The 16,465-nt window shown below is 43.9% G+C and overlaps 1 protein-coding gene across 5 annotated transcripts in view; it reads left to right on the top strand.

Moving 5' to 3' along the window:
* The window catches only part of NHS (NHS actin remodeling regulator), a 261,186-nt gene that overhangs the window by 204,780 nt on the left and 39,941 nt on the right, over positions 1–16,465 (top strand). For 3 of the 5 annotated variants that reach the window (XM_051643046.1, XM_051643037.1, XM_051643020.1), the window contains exon 1: positions 3,287–3,346. The exons of 1 other annotated variant lie outside the window; for it this stretch is intronic. In XM_051643046.1, coding sequence (XP_051499006.1) covers positions 3,325–3,346 — 22 coding nt within the window. In that variant the 5' untranslated portion in view covers positions 3,287–3,324. Of the gene's footprint in view, positions 1–2,944; positions 2,976–3,286; positions 3,347–16,465 lie in introns of those variants that run through there. One more of the 5 variants, XM_051643030.1, reaches the window with a different exon arrangement.

Here is a 16,465-nt window from a genome sequence, read left to right as displayed (position 1 = left end):
AGTTCCACCTCAACGTGAGGAAGAACTTCTTTACTGTAAAGGTTACAAAGCACTGGAACAGGCTGCCTGGAGAGGTTATGGAGACTCCTTCTCTGGAGACCCACCTGGATGCATTTCTGAGCGACCTGATCTAGATTCTGTGGTGATCCTGCTCTGGCAGGGGCGTTGGACTTGATGATCTCCAGAGGTCCCTTCCAACCCCTAACATTCTATGATTCTGTGATTCTTGACTTGTCCTTTACTGTTCAAAACACTCTGCCCTCTCAGAAGAGCCACAGGACATCCTTCACTCTCCCAGAGGAAGGGGACCACTGTTAGCACAGGGGCAGCCAGACACTAGATTCCCAGGTGGAATGTACCATAGATGAATTTTAGCTGGTTGTCTTCAGTGAGGATGGCACTGATTCATGGGTTTTGTGTGGTTTTTCATTTGATTTGGTTTTTTCCCACCTAAAATTTGTGGGAATTTAAGTCTATAGAACATTATAAAGTTATTCTGGCAAATTTGGGCAGGGAACTCAGAAATTATGGGGGTGGGATGCAGGGGACAGGCAGCAGGTTTGCCTTTTTTCCTGAAGAAGCTGAAATAAATACTTATTTCATTCAGAAGGGAATTACAGAGATTTATCTGGTGAATTGACACATTTTCTGCGTTTTTCTCTTTTCATCTAATACATGATGTATAATCGATGTTACTCCAGAGATGTTATTGATGCTGTTACGTGTACGTAGGATTCCCCTTTGCTAATGACTGTGATATCCATATCAGAATGATGAGAAAACTGAGGTTTGATTAATGAGGTATGGCAGAGGACACACTCTTCTGTATTTATCTGAAAGTTCACACCACAGGAGCTTTAAAGATGGTCCCACATCCTTATCTGCCGCAGTCATCCCTCCTCAGTCTTGGGCTCTTCCCTGCCCGTGCCAGAGGCCTGTGCCTGCTGCACATGTGGACAAGATGGGTACAGCCTGGCAGGGCTGTGATTTGGAGAAGAGGACCTACTAAAAGATGGAGAGGAAGACTTTCTTTAGTAGAAATGCTATCTCAGGGTAACACCACCTGCTCTTTGCTGAGTGTGTAATGTTATTTTGTTCCAGCTGACAGGGGATGTCTGGTTTTCAATCCTTGCTCATTCAGGAGGGCTCTGGTGTTTGATATGAACGTGTTGCCAGCCCACATGCAAAACATAGCTCTGAAGAAGCCAAGAAGGGGGAGGGAGTTATAAATAAACCCTGAGGCAGGATTTTGACTGACTTGCTTAGGCTCCCCACTGGCTCTGTGCCTCTAGCAGGTATTTTCTCTGGGACCTGATGCACCAGCATGTTCCTAATTCAGAGGGCTGCTGGGGGTTTTACTGCTGAAAGGCTTTTGCAGTCCCCCCACTTAAGACATTTATAGCATGCAAAGAAGTACCATTACATGACCTGTCTATTACATACCATTATACCTTTTTGAGGAGCTTGGATGACTTTTGTGAAGCTTTTAAAGCCCTCTGTCAAACAATCACCTGTGATCAACATGGCGGTGAGGGTTACAGTTCTGTGCAAGCTGTAAAGGCAGGTAGCACACAAATAACTGAGCACATTTGCAAGTCATAGAATCACAGAATGGTTTGGATTGGAGGGGACTTTAAAGATCATCTAGCTCCCATGCCCCTGCCGTGGGCAGGGACACCTGCCTCTAGACCAGGCTGCTCAAAGCCCCATCCAACCTGGTCTTGAACACTGCCAGGGAGGGAGCTTCCACAGCTTCCCTGGGCAACCTGTGCCAGTGTCTCACCGCCCTCTCAGTAAATAATTTCTTCCTAATGACCAATCTAAATGCATCCTTATCACATCAGTCCCCTTCCTTGTGCAATATTTGATATGTCTATGGCATTGCTGGTAGCAGCAAGAGATCCAGAATGCACATCTTGTCTTTATATCTGCATATAGCTCTGTGTATATAACAGGTATACAAAGGCATATGTTCTACATATGCATTTAAACACAGACTCCTCTCTCCTGCCAGTCCTGTGGCTGCTTCCATGAGCATGGGAGGGCACAAGGGAGGCTGTGGAGCCTGGAAACTGCTGTCCATCCCTCACCCCAGGGGCAGGGCCCACCCCAGTGCCTGCCAGGGCTGCCTCTGCAATGAGCAGTGCTGACCACCAGCCTCAAGGCTACTCCAGGAGAGAAAAGGCAGGCAGGGAAAATAAGGCAGCAGGGGCCCTTGGCAACAAACAGGCCTCACGCTCAGCCATGAGCTTCTGGCTCCTGTGGCCATCAGCCAGCAGTGACAGTGTTTGGAGAAGGTTCCCTTCAATGATGCTTCAGGCAGAGACCTTGGGAGACTGGAGGAGGGCTGGGAGCCTGAGGGCTGGGTGCTCACAACCTAGCTGCTTTGTAGCAGCCAGGAGCCCTGGCCAAAGGATTTTGCTGCAGCGTCCTTCCCAGCAGTGAGGGGAGGGAAACAAATGGAGTTGCAGAGGAATAGTGGGTACCAGGGGAGTGCTCCAGAGGTACCTGCTCACTGTTGATGGCAGTGGAGCCAGCAGGGATAGAAACGAAGCTGATTTCAGCCTGGCAGCTGGGCATCCTAGTCTGCAGCAAGCACAGGGTTATTAAATCCAGGTAACAGTGTGTAAGACTATTTTGTAAGTAAGTGACAATTACTCAGGAGCCAGAATTGCCTGGGTCCTCCAGATGACCTCGTCCCAGCTAGCTCTGCTTGGGATCCTTTTTTTTATTACAGAAGTAGAGTTGGTGTCTGATGATGTCACACTCAGGGGGAGGGAAATAAGAAAAAAGACAGATTGCAGTCCTAACGCAAGGAGGATGCAGCAAACCACAGAGTGGGTCCTCTCCTCTAAGGAAGACAAGGCAAAAGGCAGAGCCCCTAGGAGGGTCTCTCTCTCCCTCCTTCTTCAAACAGGAAGACTGTTTGCCTTCTACAAACGGAGCTGGCAGTGTAATGCATTATACATCGCGAGGTTAGACCTCTTCTGATTTCTTAAGGGAAAGGCTATTTTATTTCTCAAGTGAGTGCCAGCAGGGATGCTGTAAGAGTGCGTAGAGCTGGTGCATCCTCTGTCCTGCACTGACACCAATATGCACGGTCAACTGCAGACCGGGAACTTGGAGAAGATCGAGGACCGAATCTGGAGCCAATGCAGGGGAAGAGGAGCAGCCTCGGCTTTTTTAGCAAGTGAATGGGAGGGGGAGGAGGATAGTATGAGCAGTGATGTCATTGTTAACTAGTTCCTTGCAGAGCTGAGGAGTGAAGTTAGAGGAAAAACCTGCAGTCTCAGAATGGCTCTCAGCCTTGACTGGAGACTCTAAATGACTGAGGGTCTCCACAATGGTAATTAATTTTCTTTCCTATGCAGAACTGTTCTGGTAGACCTTTATTTTGGGTCAAGCAGAGGGCATTTATTTTCTCTCTCTTTCTCTCTTTTTCTCTGTTTGCTTTGAGGATTTGACTTCTGCTTTTGCCTCTGGTTTGTTAAATACCTTGCAGGTTATTTGAAGTTTTGCCTGGGTAGTTTGTCAATTTGTCTCTGGTGTGGGAATCCATGTCATTACAGTAGAGAGTTTAGCATGCAGTGTTTCTGCTCCTCGTCAGGAGGGGAGATGCAGAGGTTGCCAAGCACACAGCTTTCTGCATGGGAAATGTACTTTTAAAATCACAGGTGGAAAGAAAGGGACTTGGCTGGCATTTGTTTCTGTAATGGATGGCATTTAATGTTGCTTGTAAGAGGCAGAATGACTTCTGGTCAGCTATAAAGATAGGAATGAATCTTGCTTTGGTGACAATTTATTTGCTTTTGATTGCCAGGTTTTTATTATGAGCATTTTAATTCTAGTGGTACTGAATGGAAGATGCCAGCCTGGGAGGTTCTGGCTGTTTGAGGCAGTATATGTACAAATATTTCTTCATGGCATGCATTAACCACTTGTGTGCTGCTGCCTCCACTGCACTTGCCCTGTTGCTGTCTTTCACAGAAGTCAGTGGGCTGCCAGGCTGCGCCATGGGAAGGCGGCAGCAGAGAGGGTTATGCTGCTCTCCAGTTCCTGGAATCATCAGCAGCATTCAAGCCATTTTTTGATAAATAAGGTTGTCAAGACAGGTCCATCAAGAGTAAAGTGGCTTAGCCAAAGTGTCAGGTGGGGAAGAGCATCCCCAGTTTATATTTCCAAGTGTTGAGCTACTGGTGTCACTGGCACAGTTTGGGTTTGTGGTTGTCGTGATGCTGCTTGGTCCAAAGGCAAGGCTTTAATGCCATGAGTCCAGTTGGCTGTGGAAAGCTCATAACATTCCTCCCTGGGCTCCTGTTTGCCAATGGTGAGACTTGCTTGTCTTCTCATCCAGAAGAACATGTGAGATCACTGTGGAAGCCAGACCAGTTTTGCTTACTGGGAACTTGGGATATGTATGAGATAGCCACATTACTTCTGCTGTAGCTGATCCTGGCAACTGTGAGCTCAAAGCTGGGAGATACAGGTCGAAAATGAGACAGACAGAATAGAAACAGGAACACTGTGATACCTTCTGAATATAAAGTGTTTCTTCTGGAGGTTCCTGCTGATGATAGAGGCTTAGGGAATCCATTGCTTCCCTTGAGAAAACTCTCAGTGAAGAGTATCTGTGAGGAATAAGCCTCTCTTTTACCAGCTATCATGAAGATGCTGTCCACTATCACAGGGACCATTTTGAACTCCTCCCCCTGCAACACTCTATGGTGCAGAGAGAGAGTAAATCTGGTAACCTCTTCCTTCTGCCAGTCCTTCCAATATTAGTCTTAGTGTTAGAATATCTAAGTCAGAGCCACAAGCCAGGCTTGCAAAACAACATGTTTATATCAGTGTGGTTTTCATCCAGATGTTAGCTTGCCTTCACTGATAGCTCTGATGTGGGGACAGTGTGCCAGGCAGGTGGAGGGAGTGGATAAGAGGCTGTACTGAACTAGTCATCGTGGCACATGGAAGCTTTCCATCTCTCTAGAGCTAGACTGAAGCTGCTGCTGTGGACAGGCAACTTTGGTTTCCTCTGATATTAGTGTGGCACCCTTCATCAGCAGGAAAGTAATGCATTTTTAAGAGGAGAGCAAAGAACTTTGCATCTGTAGTAAGCAAAAATTCATTCTTTTCCTTTGGGGGCTCAGATATTTCCTCTGTCCCCTGCCCGGAGTATTTGAGGGCACTAGTCTGGACTTGTTTCTCTCAGCCCAGTTCACCTGAGGTGAGCAATTGCAAATTCACAGCACTAGAGATGGAGACCACTCCCCAAAGAGGGGAGCTGCATGTGACTGCAGCCAGTGTGCCCGCTTCTGCAGCCGTCTCCCTTAGGAACCACCTGACTGCAGCAGGGAAGGTTAGGAAGACCTTTCCAAGTGCAAAGAGAAAAAAGAATAGGAACAGGCTCCTACAGAGCTTATAGGATGTCCTTCTTTTAGGCTTTTTAAGAACAAGTAAGAATAAAGTTGAGCTGGACGAGAAACACTCAGTCCACTTTAGAGCAGTGGAATTATGGTTGGCTTTGCATTTTGTAGTTTTTAGGACAAGTTTTGTCCCACATCAGTCAAAATACACTATAGGAAGCATGTTCTGTGTCAAGGGTTGAGTGCCTCATTTGCTGTTTATAGCTTTTTAGCTGTGTTTCAGGGTTGGAAAAGTCATGGACCAGGTAGTTCTCTCATGGTTACTTCCTGCCCCCTATTTCTACTGTGGAATGACTTAGCCCTGTTGAGGTTCTACCACCAAGATGAGAACGGTTGTCCCTGAGCCCATTCAGCTGTAAAATTTTCTACTGCTACTGTCGGCAAAAGCATGAGTGCTATGTCAGTGATGGACACAATTTTTAGGAAATGGGAACCAGTGCACAGAAGAGATGGCAAAGGTTGCAGTATCTCTCTGGACTTCAGTGAGCTTTGGGTCTTATCATTAGCTGTGTAAGCAATCTGTGTTTTCTTACCCCAGACTCTGGTCAAAACTGCATTTGGTTTGGAGTGGTCTCTTGGAGAGGATTGGGGCAGTGGACTATGAAAAAAACAGACTTCACTTGAGTGATGTAGTTGGCCACTGCCCATGAGTAATAAAGTTTTTCATACTGTAACTGTGACACAGTACGACTTTCAATCTACAGTGTAACTCTTTTTTATGTTTATGTAGTCAAATTTATTTACTGTTCCTGTCGTTCTCACCTTGCATGGCCTTCTCAGGGGAGGACAACAGAAGTTCTAAGGGAGAGAATTCAAGCTAACAGGTGTGTCAAAGGGGTATTTTCTGATACATGCCATGGTGATAAAAATTACAGAAACAGATAACAAAGAGGACTGAGGCTGGGCACCCAAATCCCACAGGGGGTAAGGAAATAATTCTCAAGGGATGAGGTTACCTCTGTCCTAGGGAAGGACCCTTATCGGGGCTGCAAAGAAAGTGATAAAAACTAATTGTGAGAATCGGGGGAGGGAGGAGGCGGAGGAAAAGAAGAACTTTCCAGTCCCAGATTTAGCAATGAGTTCAACTCTGTGCATGTGACCAAGAAACACTAAGGTCAAGTGTCTAATTGCATTTATGCCATTGTCATCCAAGTAATTATCTTTTCCTCCTGGCATTTCAACAGGGTGAATCTGAAGTGCATTTGGACTGCTGTAGTCTGATAAGTCAGAAACTAGGTAACCTCTATGGCTTGTGTGCTGAGCTGTCTCCTCTCCTTTCAGCTCTGTTGGCAGAGCAGGCAGTGCTTATATTGCTCTGGGATACTCTTCTTAGGTTACATGTTTGGAAAGTTTGGAAAAATCTTTGCAATATCAGTTCTTGGAAGGTAGAAGAGTTCTTCCCCACCCAGCAGTATGTGTTTGGTAATAATGCTCGATCAAAGTGATGGGATTTCCACCTGTATCTTCATATGCTTGTATGTAGAGTTTGATTCTGCATCTGCTGCAGACAGGGGTGAGATCAAAGGTGATATATCACTATAACAGCACATGGTAAAGATGGATGATTCTGGTCTGTTGTGATACATGTGGGAATCCTAATATGTCTAGTAATTTTGACCAATAAAAGATGGTAGATCACATGAGCACCTAAGCAAAGGAACAGCTATTTTGTGCCCTAAAAAGTGTACAGACACAAGGTATTGAGGTGGTGGCAACCTATATACATAGGACTCTACTCACATGGCAGGAAAACAGCCCCCCTTCCATTCAGCCTTGTAACAGCCAAGCTTTTAGAGCCAGAGATCTTACTGGAATGAATCAACCACAAATGCTGTTCTTAAAAGTGCTTTTCAAAGCTGTCAGTTAGGTTTAAGACGAACGCTAGAACAATTTGGTAAAAACCTGAAGCCATTTTCTGACCCTTGCATTTTGAGAGCCCTCTGGATATAGCTATATCATTGTGCTGTTTTCTGCCACTGTGTGAAGGAGAAAAAAGATAAGTGGGAGAAAAGGTGAATCCTGCAGAGTCTCCTCTTGTTTCAGGAAGGGCCAGTTGTTTTTTCTTCAAGGTTTGCCCAGCAAGTGCTGCACAGCACTCTCCTCATAATTTTAATAGTATATAATCTTCATAATAATTATTATCCTCATGTGCAGCTGCAGATTTCAAATTCCTCCCTGTTTTTAGCACAGATTTCATTTGATGGCATCAGGAGACTGGTTTTTCATGTCCCTGCCTATTTATCCCTACATAACCTCTCTGCTGGCTATCAGAGACCAACAACTTTTGATAAGAGGAAAGGTGATGCACCAATGTCAGAATATGCAGATTCATGTTTTTCAGTGGTACCTCAGCTCTCATATACCTGATGTTTTGTTTTTGGTTTTTTTGGGTTTTTTTGTTTTTTTTGTTTTGTTTTGTTTTGTTTTGTGTTTTTTTTTTTGGCACAGCACAGGCAATCAAAATTTATCTTCCAAATTAAGACTGTAATTATATTTTGATAAAGATCTGGCAATTCAGTGAGAATGAAATTTTAAGGGTTGCCGGGATACAGATGACTCTGGGTTATGGGGGAGCGTTTGCATGTGGAATACTAATAAGCCAAGGTTGTTCAGCATCCTTATCTAGACTTTTCCAATAGTGTCTGATAACACAGGCAATCAAGTGCTTGTTTCTTTGCTATTATTCTGTCAAAGTGATTAAAGATACAGGCTGCCTTTTATGAATGAAAAGGTGACACACTCGACATGGAGCAGGACAGATATGTCCCCCCCTTTGATAAACAAGAAAAGCAGAGGAAGAGTGCTGACCATCCCTACATTATTGAGCCCAACAAAATAACCCTTTTTTGAGGTTTCCCTGGATCTCAGGGGTGCCAAAGAGCCTTTGTGGGAGGAGTGAGCCCATTCCTGGGCATTGTGAGCCCTGCCTGAGATGGGTGCTGGTAGCAGCCTCCTTTCCTACTGGGAAGCAGGAGCTGGAGGACTCTCCAGGATGAGCATGGGTTCATAAAATCATTGAATCACAGAATAATAGAATGGTTTGTATTGGAAGGGACCATAAGGATCATCTAGTTCCAACCCCCCTGCATGGACAGGGGCACCTCCCACTAGACCAGGTTACTCAAAGCCCCATCCAGCCTGGCCTTGAACACTTCCAGGGATGGGGCAGCCACAGTTTCCCTGGACAACCTGTTCCAGTGTCTCACCACCCTTACACTAAAGAATTTCTTCCTAATGTCTAACCTCAATCTCCCCTCTTCCAGTTTTAAGCCATTACCTGTTGTCCTCTCAGTACAAGCCCTTGTAAAAAGTCCCTCCCCAGATTTCCTGTAGGCCCCCTTCAGGTACTGGAAGGCAGCTATAATTTCTCCATGGAGCCTTTTCCAGGCTGAACAGCCCCAACTCTCTCAGCCTGTCTTCGTAGGAGGGGTGCTTCAGCCCTCTGATCATCTTTGTGACCCTCCTCTGGACTCCCTCCAATGCCTCCATGTTCTTTCTGTATTGGGGGCTCCAGAACAGGACTCACTCCAGGTGGGGTCTTACAAGAGTGGAGTAGATGGGTAGAATCACCTCCCTTGACCTGATGGCCGTGCTTCTTTTGATGCAGCCCAGGACACAGTTGGCTTTCTGGGCTGCAAGTGCATGTTTCCAGCTCATGTTTAGCTTCTCATCAACCAGCAACTCCAAGTCCTTTTCCTCAGGGCTGTTCTCAATACATTGTCTTCCTAGCCTGTATTTGTGCTTGGGTTTGGGTTGGAAGGAGCTTTTAAAGATTGTTTAGTCCAACCCTCCTGCAGTGAGCAGGAACATCTTCAACTGGATCAGGTAAGCAGATACACCAGAGCTTGCTGTCCAGTCAGGATGGCCACAGAAGTGCAGCACCATAGACCTGGGGAAGGTGGCAAAATGCTTGATTCAACTCATAGCGGCTGAAGGAAAGGTGCTGGCTCATGGGCAGGTACTTTCTTGTGTCAGTCCAGCAGATGAATAGAGCACTGCAATCCAGTGAAGGAAGAAGAGCTGTAGCATTTTCTTTTAAATGTCTGGTCTGTATGTGACACTAATTAGTTATTATGGAAAGTTATTGCTATTCAATAATGTGGCCTGCTGACAAGGTATTATTTACTGCCTGTGCTGTGGTAGCACTTGCAGACCTCAGAGGACTTCATCTCCAGTGCTCCTGGCATGCTACAGCCCTGATTCCCATCCCGACCCCATGCCTGGTTTGTGTTATCACGCTGCTAGAGCTCTGGTCCAGCCTGCTTCAAATATGGGCACAGTTAGGGAAGCCAGCAAGGGGAAGTTGTATTTTCCCTAGTGCTTAGGTCCCAGACTTCTCCCACTCTACCAGGACCCTTTTATTTCAATGGGTAACCCCAAATGTTGAGCCAAGCCCACAATAATTATTATACTCTATGCAGCAGTGGTTCAGGGACTTAATTGTATCTCATGGATGTATTTTTACTACAAATCAGAACAATTCTATGACTTTTTTTTTTTTTCTTCAATTAATACTGAAACAGTGAGCGTGTCATATAACAACTGAAAAATAATATAAAAAAAATTCTGTTGGGATGTCAGCTTCATCACACTGAATCATTTTACTTCCCTGATCATCTGAATTTCTTCCAGGCTTTTGGTGACAAAGTTTTATTCTCAGGATGTTCTTCCATTATCTGTTAGAAAGGGACTTACTGTGGTAAGTGCAGTTTGATTGGCAGGTGGAGCAGACATGATTCAGGAGGCCCAGGGTAATGAACATTTTGGGAGTCCATTGGAGGAGATCCTGCAGCTGTAACACAGAGACCAACACTCAGCTCCTTCCATACCTTGAATGGCCTTTCCAGCATGAGGGGTGCACTTCTCAAATGGCAGTCTCCTCAAATCCAACCTGCACGAGCAGTAATGTTCTTTCTTTCTCCTTCTCTGATAATGCATAGACATCTGATCTCAGACACCTCCAAAACTGCAGGGTTCTGCCCCAGTCCAAATTTTTGCAATTTTCTGTAAGGTTGGAGACTGGCCAGAGAAGAAGACACTGGCTCAGTGTCTCCAGCCTGGCTTTTGCAGGTTTTGGAGGTGTGTGTTCAGGCTGCTCCTTTCCATGATGTGGGGGACTGCTATCCAACTACCCCAGTACCCAGGGGCAAGCTGCAACTCCTCTCCCAGGAGCTGGCAGTATGTTCCCTGGCATCTCCTTGAAGCATTTTTGTTAGGAAAGCAAGTTGGGAAAGGAAATGGAGTAAGAACAAAGGAACTCAGGCTTTTACTGCAGCCTCAGCAGAAGCAATGACGGCTGCAGAAACACTGTAGCTGCGTTGCAGGTGGGAGCACAACAACTGTTTTGGTCTTTGTTGTCTCATTTTCTGCAGTTGGTGGCCATATCACATCCTCTTAGCTGAAAAATGGAGGAAGGAAATGGTTGTTTCCATGGCCTAGTGAGCTTGCACGTCCCAGGTTGTTTCTGGAGCCAGCCTCATGGCAAAGTCTCCTCGGAATTGCTGGAAACTTTTTTGGAGGCAGGCAGAGCCCTGCCTTCATCTTCTGGCAGGTGCTGTTTAAACAGAGGCAAAGTATAGTTGGCGCTACCTCCAAGAGATGCAATAAACATTATTTATGTTATGAGTTATGGTCTGTGGGCTATCAGAATAGGATTTGGTACACAAAATAACCCTGAAGAGCTTATGACCCCAGGAAAGGGGTTTCAGCTTTGCCGGGTGGAAATTCATGCTTCCTGGGCAGAAGAAGTATTTACTCAGTAGGTCAAGTGGGAAACATCAAGGGGGAAAATTGCAGTCATTAAGGCTTGGAGTAAAAACTGCAGCAGCAGAGTCCCACACTTTTAAATCCCGTTCATGTAGTCAGAACTTAAAGGGTTGTATTCCCTATAACAAGTCGGAAAGAACATACATTACTCCCATTTTCTTCACTACTCATTTCTGCTTGTGCAGAAGTATCAAATGAAGCACTGAAAAGTGTGTGATCTTTGACCAGTCAAGCTGTGCCATCCAAAGACATTACTACCATTTATCAGCATAACATGTCTTTTTTATGAATGTGGGGGTGTGAGGAGCAGGCTAAGTGCTAAAATATGGTTCTGTCAGCCTCGTTGCAGCCACTTTTGCTGTTTTGTAGAAAGACAAGAGTAATTTTTTTGTGTTAAAACACAAAGAACCTTCATAGTCTGAGAGTAGAACATGACCCCAGATAACTCAGATGGAGTTAGCTAGACCCTGAATTATTTCCACAGGTTAATTAGCTCATATGCAAATACACTGCCTTTTACCACTCAAGACCTCCCAACACCTATATGTAGAGTTCCTGCATATAGTGAATTGTCAGGCTGGAAGTGCATAAATTTAAAGCTTAGATATAAAAAAAACTTTACTGTTCTGCATCATATTGGTGAATACAATAGAATTGAATCTAATCAAATAGAATGTATTTAGTTGAAAGGGACCTGCCATGATCCTCCAATCCAAATGGAAGATTTCTAGTACAAAATTCTGAATGAAATTCTGGTTGTCATCAGCAGTAATCATAAAACCAGTGCTACGTTGTATAGGCACCTGGCTGGAAATGCTTGGTACAGCTGAGATCAGTACCCAATGGACAGCTAGGCCCAAGTGTCTCTGGTTTCATCATTATAAAGGGGGATTAATTACCTCATGATCTGCATCCCCTTGATGCAGCTGGGGATGATGGCAGCCAAAAGACAGGTCTGCACAATTGAGAGCTGTTTTGGTGGGGCTTTGCCTCCCAGGGATCCTGGCTGAGTGTGGAGTTGGCTGGAGGAAGAGACATTTTTTCTCCCTGCTGGGATGAGTGAATTGTCACAGAATAGGCAGCAACATTGCTGTTGCAAAGCTGTGCTTTCTGTGGCAGGCAACAAATTCATTTAGTTTTGCCACCCAAAAAAGAAGTTCTGAATATGAAAAGTTACCTTGGCGATTACTTGAATAAGCTCAGCTCTGGGCACATACCTATCTAGGTGGTTCATGAATGGGATTGAGAAAGTGTGTCGTGCCCACGACCCTACTTCAAGGTTCATTTCTGTGAGTGCTGTGTGATATTTTGGCTGTGATTGCTTTGTTCTAGCTGTAGTGATTCTGGAGCAATGTCATCCTACACTCACTGGGCATCCACAGATAGAAAGGCACCAAAGGGGAAGGAAGATTAGTATCTTCTAGCCATCCCTTTAGCAAATATTTCCCTTAGACTTTAGTTGTCATGTATATGTCAGTAACTTCAATAGTAATAGAACTGGAATTACTTAGAGGCTTGAAAATTATTCCATGGTCCTGTAGAAGTATCTGCAAAATAAAATGTTTTCTGGATCAAAATGGGAATCTTCAAAGTGTAGGTATTTTCTTCCAACAGGCTGAAGTATTGCTGTAGTTTTTCCATCCTAGAAGTATATGTAAAATTTTGCAGAAAATAGGGAGAGTTGTACTAATTGTGGGGAGGTTGCTCTGTCCCTTGTAAAGTGAAGAAGTGATGCAGTATTCATTACTATTTCACAAACTTTACAAGATAAAAGGAATCAAGTTGTTAATAGAAAAGAAAAAGGATAACCTGAATGAAAAGTATCCAAATTAATCTTTGCCTAATTGCTATTTTCATAGGTAAGTAGTAGCTGCACATTTAGATATCTTTTTGTTCTGTGCTCTTGCACAGAATCCCATTTTTTTAATAAAATAAAAGCTAAGTATGCCAATATTCAAACTTCATCAATAACTGCATAACAGAAACATTGCCAAGCAGTGACATCACCCTTCCCTCACTGCTCAAAGATGTGCTGCATCCCATAGGAAATCAATACTTGTTAATGTGAACAAACATAAAGATGAAATTATCAAACCAGCAACTCAGGGAAACAATCTCAATTTATCAGAATTTAAATGCAGTGGTTAAAAAACCTCAAGTGATAATGAATCTGGCATGTGATCAGTGAATTTGTGGCTCTCCCTGTGCTGTTTGGGTCTGGGCCCTGGGGAGAATCTGGCTTTTTTTAGTTTACTGACTGTGGCACGTTAATTCTGAATGAACCACCCTTTACTTACCCAGTCCAGTGATTTGGAGCTGCTTGTAAATGCTGGAGATTGGTTGTGCTGCAGGGGCCTGTAGGTCCAAAGCCACAGCCCGGACAATACAAACTACAGCTCATCTGCAAAGTTTCAGAGCATGCCCTAGCAAGGAATAAGCAAACCCCCTTTTATCTGGAAGAATATAACATTAAACAAACCCACCAATGAAGTATTTTTGTACTAGCATGTGAAATGTGGGGACCTATTATCGTATGAGTAAACAGTGTAGAGGATGATTTCTGCCTGAAGGCACCTAAGTAGGAAGAACATAGAAAAGGCTAGGAGGTGCCTGGGAGAACAAGAGATGGCTGTGAAGGGCAGGAGGTTACTTGCCCCTGACCAGAGCAGGGATGTGCCAGCATATCTGCCTGCCAGGCCAAATTGCATTCCAAACAACAGCAGCCCAGGCAACCACCATTTGAAAATGCTGTCTCAGTTCTTTGCTTTTCACTGCATACCAGCTCCTGTATTTTTGTCTTTTCTTTTTTCTTTTTCTATTTTTTTTGTTTGTCCTAAGCTCAGCAACAAAAATGAGAGCTTGTTTTTATATTCTCTGTAACACCCTTACCATATAGACACTACACAGAAAATAAGCAGACGGCTCTGAACCGATCTGTATTTGTACATAAAACGTCTCAGATTTAGCAAACAATATCCATATTATAAAAAAGAGCTGGCAGACGTGGCTCCCCCTCCCCCTGTGCTGGCAGGTGCTATGAAAGTTTGTAGGATGTGAAGATGGATTGCCACCTTCCCCCAGATCAGGGCTCGGGTATATCCGTGGGTGCCGTCTGCCTTTCACTGTTCAGCATGTAGAGCATCTCAGCCTCTAGAGCAGTCTGGCACCTCTTCCAGCACTTCTTTCTTTTTTTTTTTTTTTTATTTAATGCCACTTGGAAAATCCACACAGAAAGAAGAGAGGCAGAGAGGAGAAGGTAGTGAAGTGGGAGAGAGGTAATTAAGGCCAGAACTGATGTTCTGGCATAGCTGAAGGATCCAGAAATGTCAGGCAGAGCTGCAACTGGGAAAGGACAGAGCAAGGACAGCAGAATTTGACATCTGATCCAGCTTCTGGTGTCCTGTTTCTGAGTGTTTTCACTCCCTTCTTCATAAAAATGAATGCATTTGTTCAGTTTCTCAGGTAATGCTTCACTTTTTGAGTTAAAAGTCACCTTATGCCTTGCTCGCCTGCTTGGCTGTGACCCAAGTTTGGTTTTTTTTACTTTGCCTTTAAATATATTCAACAAGTAAATGTGGGAATCCATCTGTAGCTTCACAGACACACGTATATTTCTGAGTAGGCAATACTGCTCCCCTGTAAAGGCAGCTTTTCCCCTCTTGGTGCCTGGTGGTGCTGGGGCACGACAGCTAAATGCAGTTCATCTTCTTGTGGTCTTTCCGTTGTGAACAGAGTGGGACAAACTATTCAAAGCTCTCTGAGGTTCACTCGTACTCAAAATCAGGAAGAAGCCTCTCTGTTAGCTGCATAAATACTCCTGGGAGACAAATGTCCCCTGGGGAAAGTTACTTTTGTGATTACTTTCCATTGTCTCCTTCTTTATACCTGGAAATATTGTCAGCTTTTTTCCCTGTCAACAAATCTGGGCATCCCAGGACTGCTTTCTCCTGCAACTTGCCATTCCATTTGATAGATGATACATATAGGTCAGACACTGTTCCTCAGTGGTCCCATTTTTTATTTATACTTTCTGCATTATAATTTTAATGATGATGCCCTTTCCCCCCTCTCTCTGATTCTTTCCTTTCCTCTTCCCTTTGCTAAAAGTATCTTCTCATTTATTTTCCTGCATTTGTTTTTTGTTGTTCATTTGAGTTTTTTTTTTCTCTGAAGCTTATTTCCTGCATTTTATTTTTATTTCATTTTCATCACTGCTTACAATGGAGAGTTTGAAGGCTTCCTGTCCATGTCCAGTGTTGCAGCCAGTGTCATGCCACAGTGGTATTTCTGATAGTTCCCAGTAGGTGTTGACACCTGACATTTCTACTTTGGTTTTGACTGTATGTAGCAACAGGTATCCATTTCACCACACCTTCTGTTTTCCTTCTTCATGTGCAGTACTTAGTACACAGTCAAAATAAAATGTCTGCCCACACTTGAGAGGTAATCATTTTATATATACATTAAGCAAGTAATTGTTTGCCACTCTGTGCATTTGCATTGAAAACTACCTTGTAGTCAGTCCAACACCCACACAAACAGATGAGTTACAAATGTGCAAGAATTTGCTGTTTGTTATTATGTTCTGACTGAAAACTCTGGCCAGAGAGTGGTCCACACCCCTGCAGCATCTGACAAACCCTGTAGCTCTTCAGCAGTTGTGGCTGTTCAGAAAACCCATCAGAACTCAATTAGGTTTTCTGCATAAATATGTGGTTTAATAATATAAATATGAGTACAAACAATATGATATGGTTTTGTTTTGTAAAGCTGTATTAGCCATAATAATAAAGGATAGTCTATGTTATGATCTTTATTAACACCTAATGACACTTTTCTAGAAGTAAATGTTTTTGAATTTATTTTAGCTTAAATGTTTTCATGCTACTTTTTATATGCTTGCTGCCATTTGCCATGATGTCTCAGTTCAAAGTGGGGGTTAGCAGGAGCTGGAGAGGCTCCCTGTCTGGTGTGGTAACAGGTTTGCCTCCTCTGCAAGGATGTGCAAGGGGATACAGCTAACAATGTGCACCTCTCAGTTAAATTTGCAAGCTAGCATTTACCATTTCAGGCTTGAGGATCATTTTAGGTAAGCATGTATCTGAAATACAGTAGAAAAAAACAGTGCAACTCTGCAGAAAAAATATTAGTGCCTAAGGTGAGCAATCTGAGAACATGTTATTCAAATAATAACAACAGTGGGAAAATAACTTATCTTGACATAAGTTATTCATCTTGCAATCTAGGTATACAATATCACTGACAAAGGCAGTTTC

This window comes from Apus apus, chromosome 1 (genome assembly GCF_020740795.1).
Source record: "Apus apus isolate bApuApu2 chromosome 1, bApuApu2.pri.cur, whole genome shotgun sequence".
Taxonomy (NCBI): Eukaryota; Metazoa; Chordata; class Aves; order Apodiformes; family Apodidae; genus Apus; species Apus apus.
This window is presented reverse-complemented; position numbering and strand designations above follow the sequence as displayed.